The 26,785-nt window shown below is 41.1% G+C and overlaps 1 protein-coding gene across 3 annotated transcripts; it reads right to left on the bottom strand.

Moving 5' to 3' along the window:
- Window positions 1–67: 67 nt before the first annotated feature.
- zgc:152774 (uncharacterized protein LOC553526 homolog) lies at window positions 68–26,291 on the bottom strand. 3 transcript variants are annotated; one of them, XM_050041558.1, is made up of 17 exons: window positions 26,150–26,291; window positions 25,988–26,060; window positions 22,520–22,652; window positions 20,349–20,569; window positions 20,102–20,249; window positions 17,996–18,149; window positions 15,910–16,038; window positions 14,414–14,533; window positions 14,209–14,312; window positions 13,714–13,842; window positions 11,992–12,108; window positions 9,882–9,959; window positions 7,422–7,461; window positions 6,908–7,308; window positions 5,145–5,667; window positions 2,734–2,912; window positions 68–673 (listed from the first exon to the last, which is right to left on the bottom strand). In XM_050041558.1, exons 1-17 carry the CDS (start codon window positions 26,186–26,188, stop codon window positions 517–519), a joined length of 2,745 nt encoding a protein of 914 aa, XP_049897515.1. In that variant the 5' UTR covers window positions 26,189–26,291; the 3' UTR covers window positions 68–516. The 3 variants fall into 3 exon arrangements, with proteins under 3 accessions (XP_049897515.1, XP_049897516.1, XP_049897517.1); XM_050041559.1 differs by having other exon boundaries at window positions 9,882–9,956; XM_050041560.1 differs by lacking the exon at window positions 9,882–9,959.
- Between the last annotated feature and the right edge of the window lie 494 nt (window positions 26,292–26,785).

Genomic DNA, 26,785 nt, shown 5'->3' with positions numbered 1-26,785 from the left:
TAGAGTTGGACTGATGAAGAGGAAGGTGTTCATTAATCCTGACAGTTAAAAAACAGTGTACAATAAATGGTTTCAGCATTTTAATGCAAACATGAAAAGTCTCGTTTATAAAGGATGTGTGAACAAATTAAGAAACAAACATGACACATTGTTAAAAACGTATAAAACTTATTTAAATAGTAAAAACAAGCAAAACACAAATAGCAATACATCACACTGAAAATAAAGAGGGGGAGTTTTAAATAAAAAATATCAAATTTGTACAAAAATGGGGGAAAAAAAGCTCATGACAATGTGTCTTACAATAGATGAGCTCCAGGAACGTAATAAAATCATGTGACAAAAAAACTGCCACTTACTATCAGTATGCATGTGCAGCCAACGGTAATTTGATAATCAGTGTGTGTATAACAAGGCTGAACACTAAAACTTTAAACTCAAACTCAAACTCAAACTTTGCATAAAAAACACAAGAAAACATATCAGTCTCTGCCGACAGAGATCTGCAGGATCTTATCACAGTGTCAGTGAGTTGACCTCTATGATCTGCTGCAGGATGCTGTCCACATCAGTGGTCTCCATGCTGATGCCCGCCAGGTCCAGTTGGGGCAGGAGGGCCGTGAGAAGCACCACCACGTTGTTCCGGATGCTGCGCAGATTCTCCTGTGATGATCTGATTGGAGAACAGCTTCATTATTAAAGCTATTAAACATAGCAGCCGTTTAGGTGAAACTCTATTAGGGGGAAATTCACATTTTATAACATAACATATGAATGAGGACATGACTTAAAGGTCCAGTGTGAAGGATTCAGGGGCATCTAGTGGCAGAAATGGTGTGGGTGCCACAAGCCATTTATATCTACATATGGAGTCAGCCATGTTGTTTCTACTGTAGCCCAGAACAGACAAACAAAACACAGGCACTAAATAGGGCCATATGCATTTTCGCATAATGTGGGATTTGTACTTCTGTGTCGAATCGAAGCCGTACCTATTGTGAAGGCTCTGCGTTGACATACAACCTACACCATACGCTACACTGAACCCTATGGTGTAGCCTGACATGCACCTTCCCAGAAATGTAACTCATTTTTGTAAGCTCAAACCATTTCCCTCAGTGGAAACAAAGCTTTCATTTACTTTAATTTCACATATAAGACATAACAAAATTGTGAAAACAATAAAGCCTCCACAAAAATAGCATTTTAAGTCTTGTGTGTGATTTATCCTGGCTTCATATGAGCAGAGGAAATCTCCGCTTGTCACTAGGCTAATTTATACAGTGTAAAATGCCATAGGCTTGTGCTAATAACGTTAGCATGTTATATATGTTTGGAAAACCTGTTTAATATAAGACAGTTGTTTTGTTGGTGAACCTTGTGAGCTGTAATGGAGCCGAATTTTGTAACGTTACCTTTGTTAAATGTTGCTGTTGTCCCTGGCTTCATATGAGTAGAGGAAAAGTCTGCTAGCTACTAGACTAATTTATACAATGTAAAATGCCATAGGCTTGTGCTAAAAACATTAGCATGTTGTATTTGTGGGGAAAATGTGTCCAGCAAAAACAAATGCTTTGTCTGTGAATTCTGCGAGTTATAGTGAAGCAGATTTGTGTACTTGTGTTTGAAATGGTCTCTATTAAGCCATGTTTAATGTGTGTTCAGAATCAACTACACTTCACAGCACTTCACAGAAACCCTGCCACAGACTAGTGTTTTGGAGGTGTAACTGCAGAGTGCATAACTTGTAGTGACAGTAAATTAAGTTACAGACACTAACATTTGATTCATTTTTACTGCTATTCATGACCAAAATCTTTTTTAAAAACAAAAGAGCTATTAGTGAAACCATTTTTTTCAGTGTCATGAACCACTAGAATCTGTTTACTAAAAAAAATTACCCAAAGGTTTAATTCACCAAATTGTTCATAGCTTTACCAAAACAGTTACACACACTAAACTAAAACACGGCTGAACATTTAGTTCATCTCACCGACTAGTTCAGCTGAGAAGGGAAAATATAATTGGATAAAGATATCATTTGAAAGTCCTACCTTATTATGCACCTAATCAATAAGTACCTGGTTCAAACTCGGGGTGGGGAGCCCTTCTGTGAGGAGTTTGCATGTTCTCCTTGTGTCAGCGTGGGTTTTCCAGGTACACAATCCAAAGACATGCAGGTTAAGTGGTAACTCTATATTGGCTGCAGGTGTGAATGTGAGTGTGAATGGTTGTCTGTCTCTATGTGTCAGCCCTGTGATAGTCTGGCGACCTGTGCAGGGTGTACCCTGCCACTCACCCAATGTCAGCTGGGAGAGAGGCAGGAAATAGCACCAAATATTTTGGTGTATGAGGTATGTCCTACTCTGAGACTTACAGACACTAGAGGGAGGGAGAGGGGTGGGCTTGTTGGCTCAGGCCTTACGTCCACTGTATAGTACATTTAGTGAAAGAATCACTGAATGTGCACTGTTTCCTCGCAGTGACAGGAGTGAGTCTGTGAACTCTTGCATGTTCGCTTGCGACTGAACGCTCAACTGAACTAAGAAATAAATGGATCGTTTCAGGAAGTGATTCAGTTCGGTTCGTTCACTTGAAAGATTCGTTCTTTTGACCTTAATGTTCGCGAACGACACCACACTTGCTTTGTATGAGTACCTAATTTTTCATCAGTCAACAAACTCAATATGTTCAGCCAGTGGTGCCTGTACACTGCCTGTCTGGAATACACACCTGTTGTCTTCACAGGCCTCGCTGTCACTGGCTATCATCTTGCTCGCAGTCTCTGTCTTCTTCTTAGATATGTTCTGCTCAGGCTGCTGCTCCTTCTGCTCACACACAGGTCTCTGACCCAGGACCACCAACCCCTGATGTTCTGCAGCCTGGGTCGGGCTGCCTGATGAGGTGGAGCTCTGATGCAAAGATAGAAAGTAGAAGATTAGTTGGAGTTTGCTTTCTTTTAGGATTAAAGGGATAGTTTTGATCTTTTGAAGTGGGGTTGTATGAGGTTCTTATCCATAGTCAGCGAATTAGCTACAGTAGATGGCGGGCGGCACGCTATCAGTTTGGAAAAGCGGGAAGGAGTTGCAACATGGCAACTAAGCAAAGGACTGCTGTTGACTGGGGCAGCAGCATCTAACTGCTTTAAACACAATGACACAAACTATTGGAGGCAGCTCCTGTGTTCAGTGATGTTGAGTCACTGTTTCTCTCAGTGCAGTGTGGCTTTAAAGAGAGCAATATAATGGCTTCCGTTGGAAATTGCTATCTGATGGCAAGGTAAAGCTGTGAAAATAGTCTTAATATAGAATACACTTAATGATTTTTTTAGATTGCTAAACATATTTTGCTGCTGCCCATGTCTAGAGCAGTACTTTCTTTGCCTCTGTGTTTGTGATTTATCATCAGAATGAGCCTAAAACAAGGGCGCAAGTTTCAACATTGTTGGGGACACATATTAAACAGAGGCCTGAGGGTCCTCCCCAATGAAATTTTGAGCATCAACGCCCCAATTCCTGCATTCTGGTGAAGTTTTACACACTAATTTATGGTGGTTATGTCTTTCATTATGTAAAGGAAAACACTACATTCAGACGACAGGTGACGATTCAAAATATAAAAACAGGCTATGATAGAATATAATGCAGTGAGGCTTTCAGGCATTCTGTATGTTTACATACTTATTTTCCTGTAGGTCAACTTTCCTTCTTTAATGTTTTCTCCGCTGAGTCAACACACATGTAGGTGAAGTTTACTTATCGACCCTCCTGTGTGTCTTAAAGCTATAGATGGTAATGTTGGAGAGCTAGCAAGATTTGAAAGCGGCACCTCCTCTAAGCTCCACCCCCTGCTCCCCCTCCCGTCAGTGCCCCGTCCAAAGTCACGAGCCCAGACATGCATGAACGCGCATCCTGCAGTCAGCAGAGGAGAGCCGCAGAGGAGAGCCGAGTAAAATAACAAATCCCCCCAAAGCAAAACAAATAATTACCTGTCCAACAGAAAGACAGCAACCTCTGCATCACTTTTCAGACCCTTCAGCTCCCTCAGTTGTCTCCACTGTTCAAAAACTGGACTGCTGTTGATGTCTGCTTTGTCCTCTCACTTTATCCAAAGCCTTTTCTGCCTCTGACTTTCTCTTCTCAGCCTGTTTAGCGGGGCGAGCCTTTACAAGTAACACTGGAAGTGATACTTTTGGCTGCATTTTCTCTGCCATTGTGCAGCAATCTCCTGCTAACTCAGTATTTCTGCTGAGTGTGCTGAATATTTCCGGCAACGGTGACATGTGATGAGTGCGCGCAGGGAGGAGGGAGGGAGGGACGGACGGAGGGGGGCTCAGGCAATACGAGACATGAAGGCATCTGATTGGTTCTTTCCATTCGCACCGAATGGCAGGGATTGGTCAGAGTTTTTACAGGCCTGCAGCTGCCACAGAGGTCGGATTTTTTTCATTCCTTTTTCTGAGCACATTATGTATTGACTACTCTCAGGATGGAAGGACCATTTCACCCAGTATAACAAAAAGTGTTTCTGAACAGGATTACCAGCTATGGCTTTAAGTTTGATGACGTAACCTCTTTTAATGAGCATGTATGGCACCTATCCACATTAATTGATTTTAATTTATTCATAAACCCCTGGACTTTAACAGCCCGTATGTGTTTCAGGAAGATTTCTGATAATGTTGATAACTTTCTGCGCTTTAAATCATTCCATTCCACCTATCTGTGCTCTCTGAAAAGTCCAGTATAAAGTTATATTTTGAGAATTTTTTTTTTTGTAATATTACGCAAATAAACTTGCAATTTAAGGAGAATCAAGTCATAATGTTTCAAGATGTATTATGTAATTGCTCTGCATTCTAGCATCTCCTTTGGACCGTCTGACAGACAAAGAACCCCATGTGGGACACTCTGTGGCAGGGGGGGATGTTTTTTTTTGGATTATAGGACCGTTGAAGATAGATAAGAACGGTTGGAGAAAGAAAGGGGGGAACTAGCAGCTAGGGGTCCATACTGAAAAATAAAATGCACTGTCCCTTACTGAATCAATACGAGACGTGATTTGTCCTGTATGGGACATGACCCTACCGTCCATATGCAAACCAACACTCTTGACCTAAAATACTGTGTATAAACTCTGCTGACCTCAGCCGTGTCCGTCTGGCAGCCGACCTCTCTTCCTGCTTTGGATACTGGCGGAGTCACCAGCGCTCCGTTTGACTTCTCAGCACTGCTATCAGGAGATGTCATCGTCCCTTGAGTTGTCTTTGTGATTTCCAGACCTAGAAGCCTCCGCAGCCTCTGGGCCTCTTTCTCTACCCAAGCCAGCTTCCTCACGTTAGCTTCCCGTTCAATCGTCTCTGGAGGCGGTGGTCTGCTCAGTGTCACTGTTGGTCGACTCAGAGGAGAAACCATCACAGTCTGGGTGGGGGGCAGTGGGTGGGTCCAGGTGAGGTTGGTGAGGGTTCGCTGTGATGTTTCACCTGGTTTCTCTACTTGGCCGATACTGTCCTGGCCGGTCGTCTTACAGGACAGTTTTTCAAATATATTTGTTTGTTTCTCAGGGTTCGTCTCTTCTGCCATGTTTTCTGGGACAGACTTTTTCTCCTCCCGAACACATAGCTTCTTTTTCACGCAGTAAAATAATGACCCTGGTTTCCTTTTGAAGCTGCAAAGGACAAAAGCTGGTCAGTTTGTTTGTTTACAGTGATTAACTTATAGACACTTTAACATCCTTGAAACAGGGCACCCTTCACACTCTGACAAAATCCCAATTTTGCTAGACCACCCTGTTAACATAGGTGCATGCCCCCGAGCAAAAGGTTGTTTTTTTTGTTTTTTTTACCGCGGTGAAAAGGTAGATTTTGAAAGGCTGAACATCACCAAATGTGAACTGCAGCAAAATGTTTTTTAAATGAAAGCATGTTGTGAATTTTGTCTTAGGGACTGTGGACGGTGTTTGTGTCTTTTAAAAAAGGGTTAGGGTTAGCTAACCCTCTCCTAAGCCTAACCTACGTAACTTCATGCTAAGTACGTAATGGTTAATGCCCAACCATGATTCTTATCCTAAACCTAACCTACTTAACTTGTCCAAAGCTAATCTATGTAACTTTGTCTAATCCTAACCTACAGTACATAACTTTACTAACCTAACCTATGTAACTTTACTTTCCTAACCCTAACCTACGTAACTTTACTTTCCTAACCCTGACCTACGTAACGTTACTTTCCTAAACCTAACCTACGTAACTTTACTTTCCTAACCCTAACCTACGTAACTTTACTTTCCTAAACCTAACCTACGTAACTTTACTTTCCTAAATCTAACCTATGTAACTTTACTTTCCTAAACCTAACTTATGTAACTTTACTTTCCTAAATCTAACCTATGTAACTTTACTTGCCTAAACCTAACCTATGTAACTTTACTTTCCTAAACCTAACCTATGTAACTTTACTTTGCTAAACCTAGCCTACGTAACTGTACTTTACTAACCTAACCTATGTAACTTTACTTTGCTAAACCTAGCCTACGTAACTGTACTTTACTAACCTAACCTATGTAACTTTATGCTAAATACTTACAGTTAACGTCCAACCATAATTCTTATCCTAAAACTAACCCTCTTACCTTTACTTTTCCAAACTTAAGCTACATAACTTTACTTTCCTAACCTACGTGACTACGTAACGGTTAACACCCAACCATGATTTGTATCCTACACCGAACCTTAGTAACTTTACATTAAGTACGTAATGTGACGATGCCATTCGTAGGGCAATAATTTGTTAGATATCATACAAACTACTGCATTTTCATAAAATGTAAGATATGAAACGCTGTGTGAGATTAAATATATTATTCATGTGTCTGAACTTGTACACAGTCAACATGCAACATAACCCACCAAAACATGTCTGCGTTGTCCTCCTCTGTTTCCGCTGACTCCATGTTTGTGTCTTTTTCCTGGAGCCTGTGATCACTCGTCTCATTTTCCACATGTGTGACTTGTGCTTGGTCTTTAATGACCGTGCCTTTTCCAACAGGCCTCTGTTGTCTGTGTGTGTCGTCAGCTGTGACCGTACTTTGCACCGGTGCATCATCGTGCATGTGTGTAACTGTGTCTGCATCTGCCAGGTGATCTATGTTTGTCTGATCTTGTTCCTGTGTGTTTTCCTCTGTGTGGTGACGACCTGCTCTTCTTATGCGTTCAGGTGTGTATGTGGACTGGAAGGTGGGCTGGCTCGGCTCTGATGAACTGCGTGACAGGATCTGATGTTTATCCGCTTGGTCCTTGAACTCACACACCTGCAACACAAACAACCAAGCACATGTACAATACACACAATATATGCAGATGATATGTAGTAAAACAGCACACTGAAACCTTTAGACAGAATAGTTTCAAACTTTTCACTCACTTCCAATGATTTTTCTCGTTTTCTGCTTTTGGAATGCTCTCTGCAGGAAAAACAAACAGATTAATGAGTTTAGAGGGGCAGATACTCAAAATATGGTGAGGTTTGACTCCAAATTATACATTTTTATTCGCCTGGAAACCACACGAATCAGTGACCTCATGTTTTATTGGCTTTGGCGGATGTGTCTGGTCCCCCTCTGAGTCAGACAGATTTTTTAGCCGACTGGCTCTGGCGAATCACAACCGTTTATCTAATATGGGGCGAGTTTAATATGATGATTATCTAATAGCATCCAGAGGGGATTTTGGTCTATGACGATTAATTGCACCCCTGAACTGAAAATTAACCAAGAGTTTCCAGACTTATGCTGCCTTCAAATGAAATCAGACATATTGTAGGCTGATGGGGTGGCAGGACAGTAAAATGAAACATGCATGATGATATGTTGCGATGGTGATGTCGTGTTGTTTACAAAGAATGGAATAAAATATAATCGGTAAAATGATTTTGTGTTTATTATGTCATGTATTTTTTTAGTAGCCTAGTGTACAGTCATTGTCTAGGTCGCCCATCATGGAGGATGGCAAAAACTTAAGATATTTCAACTATAAATGGAGATGCCATCTACCGTTACCATTGACAGTATTTTCCACCAGCCTCAGCTAATTTCACCGTCCTGCTCTCACCCACTAAAACGTTCCTGTTTGCTGTCCACCGTCTCTCTGATTCCACGTGAACACAGCATAACTTGCATTTGCAAAGTGGACTAACAATGTCACTTCAGTTAAGGGCTGCCCCCTAATAGCTGACCAAACGTTAGTCAACTAGAGAGGTCATTGGTCAGCAAGATTTCATTGGTCGCTTAGTCGTAGAAAAAAAAAAAAAAAATTAAACAAACATGAATCTCTATTAGGAGCTGCGCCTTGTCAAAATAAATCAAAACCTATATGACTGGGCCATGTGGGAATTTAATTTGGAAGGACAGACACAGGAAGAGGCCACGCTCAGCAGTCAGACAGGAGTCATGTTACCAACCAATCATAACTGACAGATATCTTTCCCTTCTTCTGTAAATATTCAGTCTGTGGTAAATACGGAAAAGTTGATCATGTTAATGCAGGGCTACCCAGAGCTTTACATCTGTCTCACAGACGATAGACCTACACACTTATAAACAGCACCTGCAAGAAGATCAGCTCGGCACTCACAGGCTAGTTAATAACATGTCGGGCAGGAAATCCAAAGTGTGGGATCATTTTGAGAAGGTGAAGGACGAACCCAAGGTGATATGTAAACTCATCTTCATTGGTCGACTACAAACATGACGTATCATCTGAAACATGTCAGTAGCTACATGCCCATTAGCCACTTAGCACAATCATTACTGCTTTGCCGACAGCGTCATTAACAGGCGGCTCGCTCAGTGTGTGACGTGCACTTGTAGATAAAATATAGGCCTATATTAATGAAGGTTCATTAGTACGGTTTTGTATTTCTCTGTAATGTAGCACAGTGTTAACAATGTTACTGATACTAGTCTTTCTCACACCTTCAACTCAAACTGTTGTGTTGCCCCGCCCAAAATATATCATTTAATTATTAAATTAATATTGTAAACATCCAGGCAACTAGTCGACTAATGGCCCTAAGTGACTACTATTGGTCGACTAGGAAAAATCTTAGTCGGGGGCAGCCCTACTTCAGTTGTTGAATTGGCTCTCACCTTATTTTACTCTTTTTGACTCCCAAACCCTCAGACACTTGAGATCTTAGAGGGTGTTACAATCACAGCCAATCAGAAAATCGGGGCAGGTATTTCTGATTGGCTCTTTTGTCTCCAACCTGATTGCTGGTAGGATTATTGATTACTAGGGAAGTAGGGCGGCACTGAAAATAAAAAGTAGGCACACCACAGCCATATATTTATAGTTTATACAGATCTGGATACCAAGTTTTATGAGCTTTTTTATGGTATTTTTAAACTTTTATGAAACTGGAATCTCACACTGTTAGTTAGTCTTTACTTTATTAGTTTACAACCTAGCTATCTCGCTAATTTCTGCCAAATAAACAGTAGCTATCTAAGCTAGTTAGCTAATTTGATGATTCCAGGTACTAATAAGCCAGTCACATTTTATATTAGATGTTAAAAAAAAGTTTGGGGCTTTAAATGAACAAAGTGACTAAAAAAAATCAACATAAATATTCTTTTGCATATGTGTGTAACAAGTCACCATGTGTTTTTCACTGTCAGTGAGAATGCAGCAAAACTAGAGACTGAGTCACAAGAACCGGAAATAAGAGCATGAAACCGACATATGGAAACCACAAAATGGCACGTAAACCCACATACACACACACACACACAGACGTACAGGAAGAGCAGCAGTGAGAAACGTCTGTCCGTGCGTAGACTCTCACACAGGCAAAGTTTGAGAGGTCTAAAGTAAAAGAATTTACTGTTTCTTGTGGTTTTTCTGGTAGCTGGGTGTTAACAGTTCCTCGCTGTCTTCTGCTTCCTCTGGTGAAGAGCAACTTCTGAAAGACAAGCAGACCAGGCTGAGCAACTCAACTACTGCTAAAATTCAGCTCAGGGCCTTCCTGTTACAGCCACACACACGCACACAGCCACTGGCCACCATGTTAATGCACATATACTGTAGATATCTTCAGTCCTACATGACAGCCTATCTAGAGAGGTTTTACATCTCACAAATCAATCAGAGAGATGAGCACGTGATCACCTATTTATTTCGGAGCACTGTGAGCCTTGTTTCTCGGCAGTGAAGAGTTCACATGATACGAGGACGAGAGAGATACGACAAAGGGGACAGACTTGAATTAGGGATGTTGTGGCTGATGGTCGGCTTCTTAACCCGTAAACCTCAGTGAGGCCCAGACATGTGACCACTTAAAGCTACAGTGGTAACTTTTACAAAAATAATGTTGTGTCATACTTGCTGAAACTGTCACATTCCCACAGTAGAACATGAGATGAACAATCTGTGAAAAACATCATGGCAGCCGCGTCACAAACTTTCTAATTTTACGACTAAACAGTTCACCAATATTTAGACTGATATTTGATCAGTGCTGCCTACTACTGACACTCCATACTACTACACACTTGGAACACTACAAGGAGACAGAGGAACATGATTTGTCTACTGTACCATTGTGTGAATACAGTGACAGTTTCAGCAAATAATATTTGCTGAAACTGTCACTGTATTCTGTATTCACAAAAATAACTTTGTCATATTATGACAAAGTTATTTTTTATAAAAGTGACTTGCTGTTTGGGAAGGAATGGTTAAAAATCAATGCACCAGAAGAAGCTGAGATATCCTAACTGTAACACCTAGCGAACTCCAGCGAACAAAGCACGAACTTTGTCCAAATATACTGAGTGACAACAACATTCAGGAAGCCTAGTGAGCCCTGATCAGACCTAAGGCTTACTGTTGCTCTGAAAATAGGTTGACTGTGTGTGAAGTGTCACAAAAATAGGGCAAGGGCAAGCAGTTTTTCAAACAAACTACATTCTCAGCCTGTTCACTGACGCAAGTTAGGACATCGTCATTGAGAAGTACGGAAACAATCTGATGTTCACTCGTTCACATCGCGTCAAGTTAGGAATATGTTGAAGATCCTCAGTCATCCAGGTCATGGTAATCCTAAGTGCTGTACAGTAGGCAACTGGACTTGCTTGAGTTTCTTAAAGACATTTCACCTCTCTTCCAAGAGGCTTCTTCAGGTCTAATGGACGGGTGCGGAGTTGCAGGCTTCAAACTCTGTGTTGGTGTGAATGCTTACAGAGTCATTAAGGTCACATGTGAGTTGCTGACCCACTCGGCCATCATCTTTGTCAATAGGGTTACACCTGGACTCATCTAACCCTAACGACACACATGATGGTCTGGTGGGTCAAGCAAGTCCAGTTACCTACGATATAGCTCTTAGGATCCCAGTTAGGAAGAACTGTAAGTGTTCTAGTATTGGTCAAAATCAAATGGCAACCTCCAGGGCTCGAAAATAAAGCCACCGTGAAGTGGCAAAAACTGCAGTCCCTCGAATGACCACTTGAGGCTGGCTCCAGAAGCGAGTTAATCCCCATAGACCACCATGTTAAAATGCTCAACTTTACAACAGAAATAAACATGTTTACAGCATGGTACAAAAAACAGTTATAGCTAATTCCCCCTTCATGACAACTGTACAGGGGGTGAATTTTTATTTAACTCACCAGTTTACTTTCATCAAAGCTTAAAGTTAAGGGTGTAGCCACTTTGAGTGACAGGCTGTCTGTGAGGCGTCACCACAGCCTATGAATCAGCTCCACCCTTTGTCCAAATCGAGGACAGTGACGGCCAAAATGCTGAACTCAAGGCTTCAAAATACGAGTCCACAAACCAACGAGTGATATCAACTCAGTAGTGTTTTCCAATATGACCTTCCTGCGTGGTATATGCCAGTGTCTCCACTCCATGCTCTTAGGTCATAATGCAACCTCTCCAACATCTCAACTCTTAAGTCCAATTCAAGGACAACAATAATCATGAATACACACCTGTAACGTGAATTGGGGTTCTGGCTGCAGTTCCAGTTTTCAGGAATCACACTATAATGATTTGCAGCGATTTTTCGCCACTTCAGGCATTCTTCACACTGTAACCACATGGGACCCCTGTAAATACAGACGTACATGTATGACAAGTGTCAGTATTATCATTATTTCTTTCATTATGTCTGTATATGTATGTCTGTTTATATTTGTAGCCCTTATCAAGTTCACAACAGGCAGTGGTGTAGGTTAGTGTGGAGGATAAAGTGTACATGGGTCAAAGGTGCTGCAGATGTCACATCAAAAATCCAAGCCGGCCATAATGTCATCATTCTATTTGCAATAGAAAAGTATTTTTGCTGCAAGGGGAGCTCTTGATTAAACAGGAACTTACAAAACAAAAATATTTTCTGTTGAAGCCCTGTATAGTTCCTGGTTATGCACAGCATACAAATAATGCTCAGTTGGTTATAACAGCTCCTGCCTCAGCATGTTTACTCCTCTTTGCTACTGTCAAGAGAACAGATCAAGAAGCAGCGTCTCTCCTCTCTGGTGTCAAGCTTTGGAAAACAAAGTACCTACTTTCAATTTCAGTTTAATTGACAAGTTCCTACATGAGCGGGTTATAAACTGACTTGCACCTTCTTGGACTATTACCAACATTATTATTAGTCTATAGAACGTGGACAATTTATTTTACTCACCATGTGGTTTTAACGGTTTGGTGTACTGATTTAGAGCCAGACAGACCAGATGAACCACAATCCTCTTTCAGTAGCACACAGAACACTCACTGAACATGTAGCTCACACTGAAAGGAACAGTTCACCCCAAAATAAAAAACCAAAAATTTCCTCCCACCTGCCATTTTTCAATCTAGATTGTTTTGGTGTGAGTTGCAGAGTGTTGGAGATAACGGCCATAGAAATGTCTGCCTGGCTTGTGGTCCTCAACACGCCAAAAAATACATTTGAAAAACTTAACATTAATGTCTCTTTGGAGAAATCTTGACCCAGTTACTGAAGATAATCCACAGACCTTGTTGTGCGCAGCTTCATGTGGGAACTATTTTGTTGCTACCGAGCTAAACTCACCGACCGTATCACTGCACAGAAGGAAGAGTGCATCTACTCATGGACGAGAGGCTTGTGACAGCGCGAGATCTAAACATTAATGGTGTTCTCCTCAGCTGAGTTGTATCATTAGCTAGCTCAGTGGTGCTAGGTGAGCTAGCAGTAGATGCACGCTTCCCTCTTCGCGGTGATATGGTTGATGGGTCGAGTTTGGCAAAAGAAAATAGTTCCTACATGGAGCTGCTAACAACGAGGTATGTGGATTATCTTGAGTGGCTGGATTGTGTTTTCCGAAAAGAGACATTACTGCTAAGTTTTTCAAATGTCCTTGTTTTTTTGGCGCTTTGAGCACCACAAGCTGAATGACGTCTAGTTCCATTATATTAGATATCTCGGCCGATATCTCCAACACTCGGCAACTCACACCCAAACAATCCATCCATCCATCCATCCATTTTCGTCCACTTATCTGGGGGCCAACCTCTAGGTTGCGAAATAGCACTACAGGTAAGTGAAAATCTGATTTTGGGGTGAAGTGTCCCTTTAAAAGTACATTTTCTTTCAAGCACCTTATGAAGACACTTGTAGGTGAAAAGGAGAACTTTGTTTTCACTTTTAGCACTACAACTGTCAGATAAAAACAGTCAACACTCACTCGTCGGCATCATGCTCCTCTTCATTTACTTCCTTCTCTAGAGCCTGAAACTCTCGTTCTCTGGCCCTCTTCTCCGTCACCTCTTTCCAGTAGTCGTTCAGTTTTAGGCCCAGAGCGCCCAGGGTGAGTCTTGGGAGAAGAAAAAGACATTCAATTTTTCCTAATATCATAAACACAACATCACAACTAAGAGTGTGTCAGGCATTAAATTCTTGACACACTAAAAGAAAAGAACGTGTGTGGTCAAAATGACTTTTACTGTGACCAATTTCGGCTTCCCTGCAATAGAACGCTTGGCGCCACATATGCAGAAAAAATGAAAGAGGAAGAGTTGCATGAGTCACTGGTGCTACGTGTCCTCTTAAGTTTGTAAACACTATATGTAGCAGTGCCCTTATCTGCTGCAGCATCACAGCCAGCTAACACCACAGTTCACATTAGCAGAAAGCCTCTTGTGTGTGTGTCTGGTTTTGTTTTTGCATGTGTGTGCTGTACCTGTACTCTTTGGTGTATTCAAAGTCTTGCTTGTTGTGAGCAGGTTTGAGAAAGTTACACTCGATGATACCGATGACCCCGACTCCTGCCCTTTGACCTGAAGCCTGTGGAGAATTGGGAGGTGAGATTTGAGCAAAGGCAGATATCCTTCATACTGAATTTGGAGCAGAGCATGAAGACATACAGTGAATTCATTTTCCTCTACCTTCAGCTGGCAGCCCACTTTCTCATAGGCTTTAATGAGCCGGTTCCTGTGGTACATCATGATGCCATAGTGGTCTCTGTTTTTCGGGTTCAGCCCAAAGGTCACCTTCACCTTCTCTTTCTGGCAGACAGTAGTCAAGGTAACAGCACTGGAATAATATTAGGTAATACAAATATTGTGCAAGCTCATGGTATCAGTGGTGAACAGACGCAATAGCTAAATTTATATTTTATGGTTGATACTGATTACAAGAATATTAATGCATATGAACTATAAAATAAATGCAAATAAAATTGCAATTTTAAATGACAGGAAGTTGGTTTTTAACTGCTTTCGGTGCTGAACAGTTCGAAGTACTCTGCGCTACAGGCACACTTCAGCTGCTGCCAACTGTGGTTTGATGCTCAGCCCAAACAATTAGCTATTGTTACATCAGTGACATGACTCACCTCTGCCCCTGGTGTGATTAATAAATTATCTGAATCTGAATCTGAAGCTCTCCAAATCACAGACATTTCTCAGCATTAACACTGACTGCAGATGTAAACAGCGTGATTTCTTAATTGCGTGGCTTTTATCTTACCTCTGGTATACCTTGGTGGATTTGGGTGGATTTAAACGTTTCGATCAATAATGTAAAAAAAATTTAAGAGCCACAGTGTGTTACTATTCTGACCACTGGTAAAAAAAACAAAACAAAGAAAAACATTGTGACAGCCAATAGATTGGTGCATTTAAATCATGTAGAAGCGGTTCACATATATAGCCTAACTAACGTAAACTTTTAAACTGTATTGTCTGTAGTAGTCTCTAGAGCTGCAACGATTAGTCAGTTAATCAATTAGTTGATCAACAGTAAATAGAGCTACTATTTTGATAACTGAATTGTTTTGGTCATTTTTTAAGCAAAAAAGCCAAACATTTACTGGGTTTGTGCTTATTACGTGTGAGAAATTGATGCTTTTCTTTGTCATACACCATGAACACAAACTAAATAATTAAGTTTAGTTAAGTCATGGATTTTTGGACTGTGAGTCTGATAAATCAAACCACCTGAAGACGTCACCTTGCACCTTGCGGATACTCTATTTTCTGTCATTTTATTGAGAAAACGATTAATTGATGAATCCAGAAATGAATGGGTAAATTAATCAAAAATGAAAATGATCATTACGTGAACGTCTCTGCTGGGCCAAAGTAAAGTCGCAATTCAAATATTCTCCATGTGCCGTTCTTGAGAGGAGATGAGACAAACAAAAATCTGAAAGTGAAACGATAACGCACTCTAAACTGATATATAAACCACACGACTTTCATTTTCTCCTCTGATGCATCTGTTGCCTTGTCAGATCCCAGCAAAAGCAACTCTTCTGATTTATCTCCAACTTCCCACTTCCTGTTTGCACCTAAATAAAGGTACACATACAGGTAATACCTTGGCTTTATACCACACACACCCACCCACACACACACACACACAGATAGTGTCAGGATACGCTGAACTGGGGTTTGTACACATCATGCTCGATCAGTTTCAGCCTCTTCGACACCAGTTTAGCCAGAATCTTCTTCCCCCGCAGTATAATCTGTGTCCTCGGCTTCAGATACAAGATACTGAGGTAGGCCTGAGACACACACAGAAACACACACAGAGAGACGATAAATTTCAAACACCTGCTTTTGATTTATTCTTTGGTCTGACAATATCTGCTAACACACATTATTTTCCACAAGAAGTAAACTGCATCTAATTATGAGTTTTAAGACTGTCAGATTAGAGATGAAATCTACAAAAAACAATGTGAAAGGAAACTGGGGCAGAGTTACTACAAAACCACAGACATGTCTGCGATTGTGAAGGAGTACTCCAGTTAGTGCGTGAAACTGGCACACGAACACCTACACCCTGCCGTACACACTTCTGCATAGGATTTGTATTTGCTATGTACTGTAGCGGCTTACCACACATTAACCGCAACCACTACATCTCCTGTCCTGAATTTTACTCCTACCTCCATCTTAACTACTAACACTAAAATCACACAGACCAGTCCATACCCATTGAGTACAGCATACCATACCATGACTTAGTCATACCAAAAATTAGTAAAAAAACAAAAACCATTCAGCCACAGGGGGAGCCACAGCGATCGGTCGCATTTTAGCCATTTTTAAGCATTTTTCTGTTGTNTTTTAGTAAGTTTTCCAACTTTTGCCAAGAGGGAACTTTAGATATTGGTCCCTAGATTATGTTTACTGAGTTTCATGCAGATCGGTCAAACTACCTCGGAAGACATCGATTTTAAGTGTTTTTCAAAAAATTCAAAATGGCGGAAAATCTATATAACCAGAAGTTATGGGTTCTTGAGGCAAATTTGTTCCTCACGAGGAGAGGCATCTCTGAGCAAAGTTTCATGTCTCTACGACATACAGGGCATGAGATACGCCCATTCAAAGTTTGCAATTTCAATCGGTTGCTATAGCGCCCCCCTTTGGCCAATTGATGTAATATTGCTTTATTTGCATCCTCCCATGACCCTCTACCACTGTGCCAAATTTCGTGGAACAGAAACACCCACAGACAGAGTTTTCGTCATTATATAGTAAAGAAGATTGGCTTGAGTGAGCGCCTTCATCACCTCCCGCCTGGACTACTGCAACAGTCTACTCTGTGGCTCACCTTCAAAAACCCTCAATAAGCTCCAGCATATCCACAACTCTGCTGCTCAGCTACTCACCTACTCTCGACCCCGTCAAAATCCTCCTCATAACATACAAAGCCCTCAATAACTAGGCCCCACCCTACCTGTCTGAGCTCCTCCATCATCACTCTCCCACCCGCCCACTGCGCTCTGCCGATGCCAACCTCCTGTCCCACCCCACCCGGACCAAGCACAAATCCTGTGGGGACAGGGCCTTCTCCATCGCTGCTCCCACCCTCTGGAACTCACTCCCCAAACCCATCCAAGACTCCCCCTCTCTCCATATTCAAAACATCACCTATTCAATGCTGCTTACAATCAGTGAAAGTTTCTTCTCCTCATTTTTTTTCTTTTTCTTTTTGTGTCCCTGAATTTGTAAAGCGTCTTTGAGTGTCATGAAAAGCTCTATATAAGTATAACGTATTATCATTATTATTATTACTATTATTATAGAACTTGTCACAGCATAATATAATTGCATTCATCTTGAGGCGAGTTTAACCCAACACTGTAAAGATTACATTTGAACTTAGCTGACTCCAATCCTCCAGACGGATGAGGTTTTCTGAATGATTTATTTTATTTTATTTTTTTACTTTTCCTCTTCATGTCCTACTATTTTTTTTGAAGGACAGTAAACTAGCTCAGCGACATGGCCAAACGCAAGTATGACGCTGAATTTATTAAACTGTGTGGACCTTGAACTAATGACGAAGGAGAAACGTGGACCCCATGGCTGGACCAGTTGGGAACCACTGATCTACAGGACTGAAAGGACATCACTAAACAAAAACCAGACCCAAAGATGTTTTGTTGCAAAAGCAAGTGGACATCCAAACCTCTCCTCTGTGTCTCTAGTGATCACGTTTGTCCAACTCACCCTGAGACTGTAGTGCATGTCGGGGATGTTATGTTCGGCTCTCAGGGATCCACTGTTCCTCAGACCCTTCCTCAGCTCCTCGATCTGAATCTCAGGCAAACGAAAGTCACTCACATCCGTCTGGAAGTCGATCTCTGGCTTGCCATCTTTGGCCCTTCAGGGTAACATGAAAGGGAGCGGTTGTTAAAGCAGGTAATGACACATTTTATATCACTGCTCTCAGACGAAGCTGCAAAAATAAAATCAGGTTTTCCAGTGTTAAAGCTACACAAACTGGGTCTGAATGTGTCGAATGGGCCCCGGTGTCCAAACCAATATGAGTGCGCATCGCCTTCTGCTGGAGTTCAATCAGCACAATCTCATTTACTCTGGCCAGTCTTCATGAGAGCAATACCGAGTATGTGATAATGATCAACATAGTGGTGACTCTCTTTGACTCCAATGTAAAGAGGAAGTGAAACAGTCTGAAAAACCCCTTTAACATGAACTGCCGCTCAAAGCGTACTTTCACACCTGTAGTGCGGTTCATTTGGTCCAAGGGAAGAAAAAAAAAGACACGTTACTGCATTGTAGTTTTGGTTTGGTTCCTGTTCACACTGATGTTTTACAAACAGACCAAGAGGAGAAAACATGAAGTTACACAGACTGAGAGGCCACTTGTTGATTGGACAGTTGTGCAAACTGTGATCCTGCATCATCAAATCCTGACTGACAGAAGTTTATGCAGCTTTAATGTATCTGAGGTGTATATTTATGTTCTTTGAAGTCACAAAATTTTCAAAAAGAAATAACTGATTATTAGCATCAGCAGTATAATTAGACTACAAAGTGCAAATCGACTACCAGGAAGGAAACGTCTCGTAAAGTAATGATTCGGAGCTTACTGCTGCCACTGTCACACCCTTTTTAATGGACTTAATAAACTGACAAAGTACACAGCAGGGGAAGTACCTGCGCCGATGTGCATACATGTTACCATGGTTACCAAATTATTTGCATAAATGGGCTGAATACAGGGCTTTATACAGATCAGATATAAGATTACTTCCCAAAACATTTCATGATCAACAGATGAAGTTTTTAGTAGTTTAGCCTTTGAAATCATGCTGGCTGGTTTGTTTGCTTTCACACCACAAGCCAACCACTTGGAAGCAGATCGGAGTCCAACTTTTCAGGCGATCTCGGTTTGCCTGGTCCACACCAGGCTTCGACTGACAGGGGCAAATAGACCTGGGTTTGGTTTAACTGAACCAAACAGCTAAGGTGTGAAAGCACGCCCTTGATCGAGAGAACTATGCCACGAAGAGAGCAACAAAGAAAAGGGACTTCAAATCTTTACACTCAAATTTTCTCTGCACTTCATACAATGATGATGTTATGAGGCCTTGTGTCCGGACGTGTTCTTTTGCATGGATTTGTGTAAAAGCATGCTTAAACAAATATCATATTGTGTGAGTGTGTGTGTGTGAGTGTGTGTGTGTGTGTGTGTGTGTGTGTGTTGATGTTCGTTTGCCTGTCTTTGTTTGAGTCTGTGTTTGCATATTCATTAATCTCACGTCAAGGGATGGTTCCAACATTTTGGAGAATATGCTTATTGTCTGTGTTACCAAGAGATAGATGAGTAGATCAGTTTCACCTTCATGTCTGTATGGAAACATGATGCCACAGCCAGGAGACGGTTAGCTTCAGATAAAGACTGGAAGCAGGGGGAACCTCTACTTTGGCTCTGTCCAAAGGTTACAAAGTCTGTCTACCAGCACCTTTAAAGCACAGCTATATAGTTGATTGAAAAGTGTGAAAATTCAAATTAGATTAGATAAGACATGTTAATAACTGTGCGTTAAAGGTGCATGGCACAGTTTTTTAAACTTTGCTATTTCTGCCTGCTTTCAGTCTTCAAGCTAAGCTAACTGTCTCCTTGCTGTAGTTCATATTTAATGGACAGATACAAGACTGCTATTAGACTTATTATCCCTCCTAGAAAGCTAATAAGTGTATTTCACAGAATGTCAAAGTGAATTTTGAAGTATGAACATGCAGGTGAGAAAAATCTCTTAACACTTACTCTCCACCTAAATTCAGCAGGAGCTAATGTGTGATTCTGACCTGCGGATGTTCCAGATTAATATCTTGGTGCCTTTCTTGGAGAGAATGGAGTCAAAGTGTGCAAGTATCTGCTCCTGGGAGGTGATGATGGAGTGTTGGAGGATGGCTGCCAGGCTGGCCTCCGAGTCCTCGGTCACCACCAGAGACTGTAACACTGAGTTAAGGTCAGACCATAAAGGAGCTTGCAAGATGACAAACATATTCTCTATCAATCAGTGTGAAAAAAATATTGTTTTATGGAGGATATTGGTTTGTTGGTTGAAGGGGACGATGGGGACAATGACGGCCTGGGCCTTGATGTTCTCCAGGTAGGTCTGAGACAGCATTCCCACGGTCTGGCAGCCGCCGTTCTTGGTGAAGATGAGCGCGTCGCGGCCCAGACGCATGGAGCCAGACTTGAAACCGTTCCCGTACACGCCGATGGCATGCTGACTGGCCTTACCCGAACCCTTTTCTGTAAAACCAAAGCTGGACGTAAAGGTGAAGGGGAGAGTGAGGACAGAAGGACGCACGTCTGTGTGTACATTAGAGACAGAACTTGTAGAATAAACTGTTATCATTAATCGCTAATTAATAGAGGCAAGAAAAAATGTAAAAAAAAAAAAGAAAAAAAAAAGAGAGAGAAATTGTGCACAGAATTATTTAAAAAAAGGAACAAATTCAGAACAGGATTACTGAATATTTTATACATAACTAAAAGGTTCTTTGCAGAGCAGCAGCAGTATTACTACAACAGCAAAGTCACTATGTAAACTTGATAGTCCCTCACTGGTGACAAATCTAACATGTCAATCAAATAGAGTAAAGTTTAGAAAGAATGACAAACACAGACATCTGTCAGTATGAGTCATTCCTCCTGGCGTCTCTGCTCCTCCCTCTGCTGCTGAGGTGATTTCACTGCCTGCAGGTAGCGCTGGTAAAGTTTAACATACGTGGCAAACTAAGCGGAACAGTTAGACGCCCTACAGAAAGATCTTTTTGGTTTAAGCTTGTGTTGTCACTATTACCTGAGCTAATGTGCTGTGCTTCTGTAAAACACGATGTTAGCTGCAGGGGAAGAGAGATTGTGGACAGAGCATTGATTGACTGAAATATCGCTCATCTACATATTGACTTTAATTCAAGCCAATAAGATCATCAGTGACCCCTCTCATCTTTTGCATTAAGAGTGCGAACTGCTGCCCTCTGGTAAGAGATTCGTTGCAGGCTCAACAGATTTAAATTTCACACATACCTCTGTCTATAAAGCTTTTAAATAATGCCAGGTAAAGCCAGAACTGGCATTGGATTATGACAGTTTGCTGACTTGCATTTTTGTAGAGGTATTTTTGGTGTGTTTATCTTTTCGTGTTTCTTATGTCATTGCTACATTGGGTATAATGTTGATTTGTCAATGTACTGTGTTGTATGTTGTATTTCTATGGCTGCAGTATGGGTGTAGAGCACAAGACAATAAAGTTAACCTTGACCTTGATCTTGATCTTTACATGTGATTTCTTAAGCAGGCTTATTGATATATTTGTTTTTTACTCATGAAGGTTTTATCGCACTAACAGTAATGAGCATGGTTGTTATTAAATTAAGTAAACTCCAATTCACTGTCTCCACGGCGACCTCTATGCTCTGCTGTTTGCTCCATATTTGTGTGTGTGTGTGTGTGTGTGTGTATGTGTGTATGTGTGCGTGATGAAGCAGCAGCACTGACACACACAGAGCAGCGAAGAGGCTGCAGCATGGTAATACATGACATTAAGTACAGATAAAAGAGCCGCTAATGTCGGAGCTTAACAATACTGGCGAGGTTAACGGGGTCAAAGCTTCATGCATCCGTGGGAAAATGCACATATCAAAAGATTGATCTCGGGTTTTCTGAACCAACATAGGATCATTCAAATGAAGATCAATTTGAACCTGTTGAATCGATTATTTTACCCCGCGCTAAGGGCTATCGTCTCCCTGTTGTGGTTGTGCAATGGTTGATGCACTCCCTTTGCACTGCAAAACTGAGCCTCTACTTTTTGGGAGATGGTGCCCCATGGGAGACGGAATTGCATAGTAAAAGTGAGGCTTATAGGGAACCAATCTGAATGCTGATGGTATAGCCACTACATTGTGCAATCAACGTTTACTTCATAATGACAAGTTAATTAATTCATTAATTAATTAACGAATCGTTTCAGCTCTGTGTGTATGTGTGTAGCTTTGCATGTTTGAATTCTTTAGACACTGTGACACGTGTCTAAAGACAAAAATGCTGGTGAGTCATTCTTTGTGGTTGACACGCAGGAGAGAGGAACACTATCAGTGTGTGTGACATCATGCGAGTAAAATGTGTCTGATGCAACACGCTTTTAAAATCTGTAACGTGTGTTTCATTCACATGTAAACTTCATGTGGATGTGCATAAATGTGTCTTACCTGAGCATCTTGTGCAGCTTGTTGGGTGTCATGCCGCTGCCATTATCAGTGAAGGTTAGACATAGGTGACCGGATTCATCTATTACATCTATCCAGATCTGTTTGGCCAGTACACCAGGATCTGACGCGTTGTCTACAATAGGTAGAAGATAAATAAATTATTGACAGGGAAAGAGAGATGGTCAGAAAGATTGTAGGGTAGAGGAAGATGTCATCCAAGCATAAATCTACCACCGCTTTACTAAAAAGAGTTTATCCATCATTTTTATCATTACCTCATTGCACAGGAAAACCTTGTCATACAGAGCAACAATAAGATGGCTGTCAGCTCATACTGAATGAGGAAGTTGGAGCTTAAACTGTGTTGGACATTTACTACAGTCAAGCTTGACCGTGTGGGCTTAACTCTGCCCAGTCAGTTCCCATTGAGTCTATTCATAGACTCTAAAGATGATGGTCATCGCAACCATGACATCACCCACTGGTTTGTGGACTCCAGTTTTGAAGCCTTGAGTTCGGCATTCTGGCTGTCGCCATCTTGGTTTTGGAGCCAGAAGTGACCAAATTTGGGCGAGAGGGCGGAGCTGTGGAGGAGCAAAGGGTGGATCTAACTGACAAGCCAAGGACACTATCGGCAGACAGTCCGTCACTGAAAGCGGCCCATCCTTAAATATGTGTAACTTTAAGCCTTAAAGAGCAACTTGCAGGTTAATGTTTTTACTAAATTTTTACTTAATCTTTCCAGAAAATGGCCTTTTTGAAAAATTAATGCGTGATTTTACATGTTTTACAAGTCAAATGCTTCATATTCTGTAACGTTGGGAGTTGTTGTACCCGACTCTGCCTCTGCACATTGCACATAAGTGTGTGCTATTGGTTGTAAGCAGTCATGAGCTGGCTTTTTTCAATAGATCTGCATTGTGTTTTATCATTTTCATCATGGTGAAGTTTTGTGTGTGTGCAGGTTGCACAAATTCTGTTTTGTCAGGACATTGAATCCATGGTTTCCCTGACAGGAAAAAGAATGGAGCTTGCTTTTACGTCTGGGTGCGGTTTTTTAAAACATTTAAACGGATGAGTTATATCCTCCTGAGACCCAAAGTTTTGTGTGGTGTACATTTTTAATTTCTCCTAGCTATTTTGGATCAGTAGGACCTGATAAGAACAAAAAATGAAACATTGTCCCAATGTCTTCAAACTAAACGACAATAAAGTCCCAATGTCCTCAAACAAGACAATAATAAAGTTCCAGCGTCCTCAAACAAGACAATAAAGTTCCAATGTCCTCAAACAAGACAATAAAGTTCCAATGTCCTCAAACAAGACAATAATAAAGTTCCAACGTCCTCAAACAAGACAATAATAAAGTTTCAATGTCCTCAAACAATACGACAACAATAAAGTTCCAATGTCCTCAAACAATACGACAATAATAAAGTTCCAATGTCTTCAAACAAGACAATAATAAAGTTCCAATGTCCTTAAACAATACGACAATAATAAAGTTCCAATGTCCTCAAACAAGACAATAATAAAGTTTCAATGTCCTCAAACAAGACAATAATAAAGTTCCAATGTCCTCAAACAATACGACAATAATAAAGTTCCAATGTCCTCAAACAAGACCATGATAAAGTTCCAATGTCTTTAAACAAGACAATAATAAAGTTCCAATGTCCTCAAACAATACGACAATAATAAAGTTCCAGTGTCCTCAAACAAGACAATAATAAAGTTCCAATGTCCTCAAACAAGACAATAATAAAGTTCCAATGTCCTCAAACAAGACAATAATAAAGTTCCAATGTCCTCAAACAATATGACAACAATAAAGTTCCAATGTCCTCAAACAATACGACAATGATAAAGTTCCAGTGTCCTCAAACAAGACAATAATAAAGTTCCAATGTCCTCACACAAGACGATGATAAAGTTCCAATGTCTTTAAACAAGACAATAATAAAGTTCCAATGTCCTCAAACAAGACGATGATAAAGTTCCAATGTCTTTAAACAAGACAATAATAAAGTTCCAATGTCCTCAAACAAGACAATAATAAAGTTACAATGTCCTCAAACAAGACAATAATAAAGTTACAATGTCCTAAACATTGGGCATATTAACATGGGAGTCTATCGGAAATGACTGCTTCTGTAGCCAGCCTCAAGTGGCCATTCAAGGAACTGCAGTTTTGGCACTTCCATGTTCGCTTTCACCTCCCAAGGTTTATGTTTATTTAGAAAGGGACATTCACATTAATTAACACAATCACTTAAGTCACATAAATTTGCCAGATTTAGCCGTACAGGCTCATTTTCATCTGCAGTTCCTTGCAGGTTGATGGTATATGTGTATATAACAAAAATACATTAAAATAACATGCATAAGCACAGAGCAAACATATAACCATAGACAAAAGCACATTGCAAAGCACATAAGCAAAAACAACTAGACATAAGCACTATTAATAAAACAATGACATTACCATATAACCGCTTGAGTCTATTGCTATTCTCATGCTTCCTACTTTAGATGCTAATACACACATATTATAATCTAGTATTAGTTTACTTCTCTAATCTTAGCCATGGATCTGTGGTTGTACTTTGCTGCTGTGGCCCTTTAATTTCCTTGCTTGGTATGTTTATCTCATCTCATATCTTTATCAAAACCACTCTCACACAAGACTAATTTTGCACGATTTAGAGTTCTAATTTGAGTCTCTGCTCTGAGAACCACAGGAATTCACTTTACAAACACATGTTTTAATGCTAAGATATGAACCCAAAGTGAAAAAAATGCACTTGGCTCTTCGCTCATTGCATCATGTGAGCAGAGAAAGCAGTGATGTCAGCGCCTCTGCATTTACACAGCACACTCACACTGTTCTTCCTGTTAAAACTCAGCAGCCAACAGAAGGTCAACACGTCTGAGCCAATCACAGAGGACACAGTGGAGGACTGACAGTGTTGACAGCAGAGACACAGACGCTTTGATCATGAGGAGGGACAGATCATCCAGTGATTCATGCTGTAGGCTACTAAAGTCCACATTATGTGTCCCTTTAACACAGATATCAGAGATCAGAACATATAAAAATACTATAAAACCTGACCTTAGTGCAGGTTATAAGAATCTGAGGAATATTGTGACCAATGCAGGGAGGAAGCAGACAACATAAATACAACAAGCTCTTTTGTAATAACTTAATAACATAATTATTGCCATGCTACTCCTGTATATTGTCAACATACAGGCGTGCCACAGTGATAAAACCGTTGGCTGTGGGAAAGAGGAAGTCCACTCGGTCCATCTTAGCACCACAAATATCTCTTCAACACACGCAGTCAACTTTTGCCAAAGAGTGTATGACATTAGTGAAAGCTGCAACAAGTTGTGCAGAGCGCACCAGAGCTGCAGGTGCGCACGAGTACACGTTTAAGCGCAAAACTTGACACTGAGACCTACCTATGAGCTCTGCCACCGCGCTGAAGGGCCAGGTGTGACTTGTGGAGTTGCTGTTCAGGAAGGAAGGGCTCATCTTGACAAGAAAATAAAAACAAAACACAAGTGAGTGTTTCAGTTTCACACATCCTGCAGCACATGAAAAATGTGAAATACTGTACATACGGAACTCAGGCGGATCCCATGTTCGCTTAATCTCGCCATTACTGCGTCTGTGTTTTCGCCTCTTGTGGCGCCTGTTGTGTGTTTTCTGCGCGCATGCACGTAAGCAGACACAAGCAGTGGGCGTAGCGTCCTGCCGGCTGTCAAAGGAAGTCAACTGACTGTGCACCAGTGAAGAGTGAACTCTTTCGTGCATACCTCTGTACTCTCTCAAACACTCAAAGGACAATTTGTGCATATTTCCCCCCATGTTCTGTTTCTCATGAGTTATCTGTGACACTACCTGTGGCTGATTAAGCTCTCACACACACTTTCACGTTTCCTGGTCCCATTAATAGGGGAGACCGGGGCACAACCTGACACATTTTAGTTTGGGCTGAATGTTAAAGTGTTTTATTCTAACATGCACATCTCTGCTACAAACAAACAGTTATTGTCTTTTTTAAACTTACCTTTCTTCTACAATTGCACTGAACATACTGCAGAAGTAGTGGAGGTGAAATGTTACAGCCTGCCCCATGGGTGGGGTTAATTGTAACAGGCAAAGGGTTCACTTGGTGGAAAAGTCTGTTTAACCCACTAGTTTAACCCACTGGTTGCTGTACTAGGTGCCATGGGTGTGCTGCAAGTATGAAACTC

This window comes from Epinephelus moara, chromosome 4, assembly GCF_006386435.1.
Source record: "Epinephelus moara isolate mb chromosome 4, YSFRI_EMoa_1.0, whole genome shotgun sequence".
NCBI lineage: Eukaryota > Metazoa > Chordata > Actinopteri > Perciformes > Serranidae > Epinephelus > Epinephelus moara.
The sequence above is the reverse complement of the archived record's forward strand: the minus strand, read 5'-3'. Positions and strand labels throughout refer to the sequence as shown.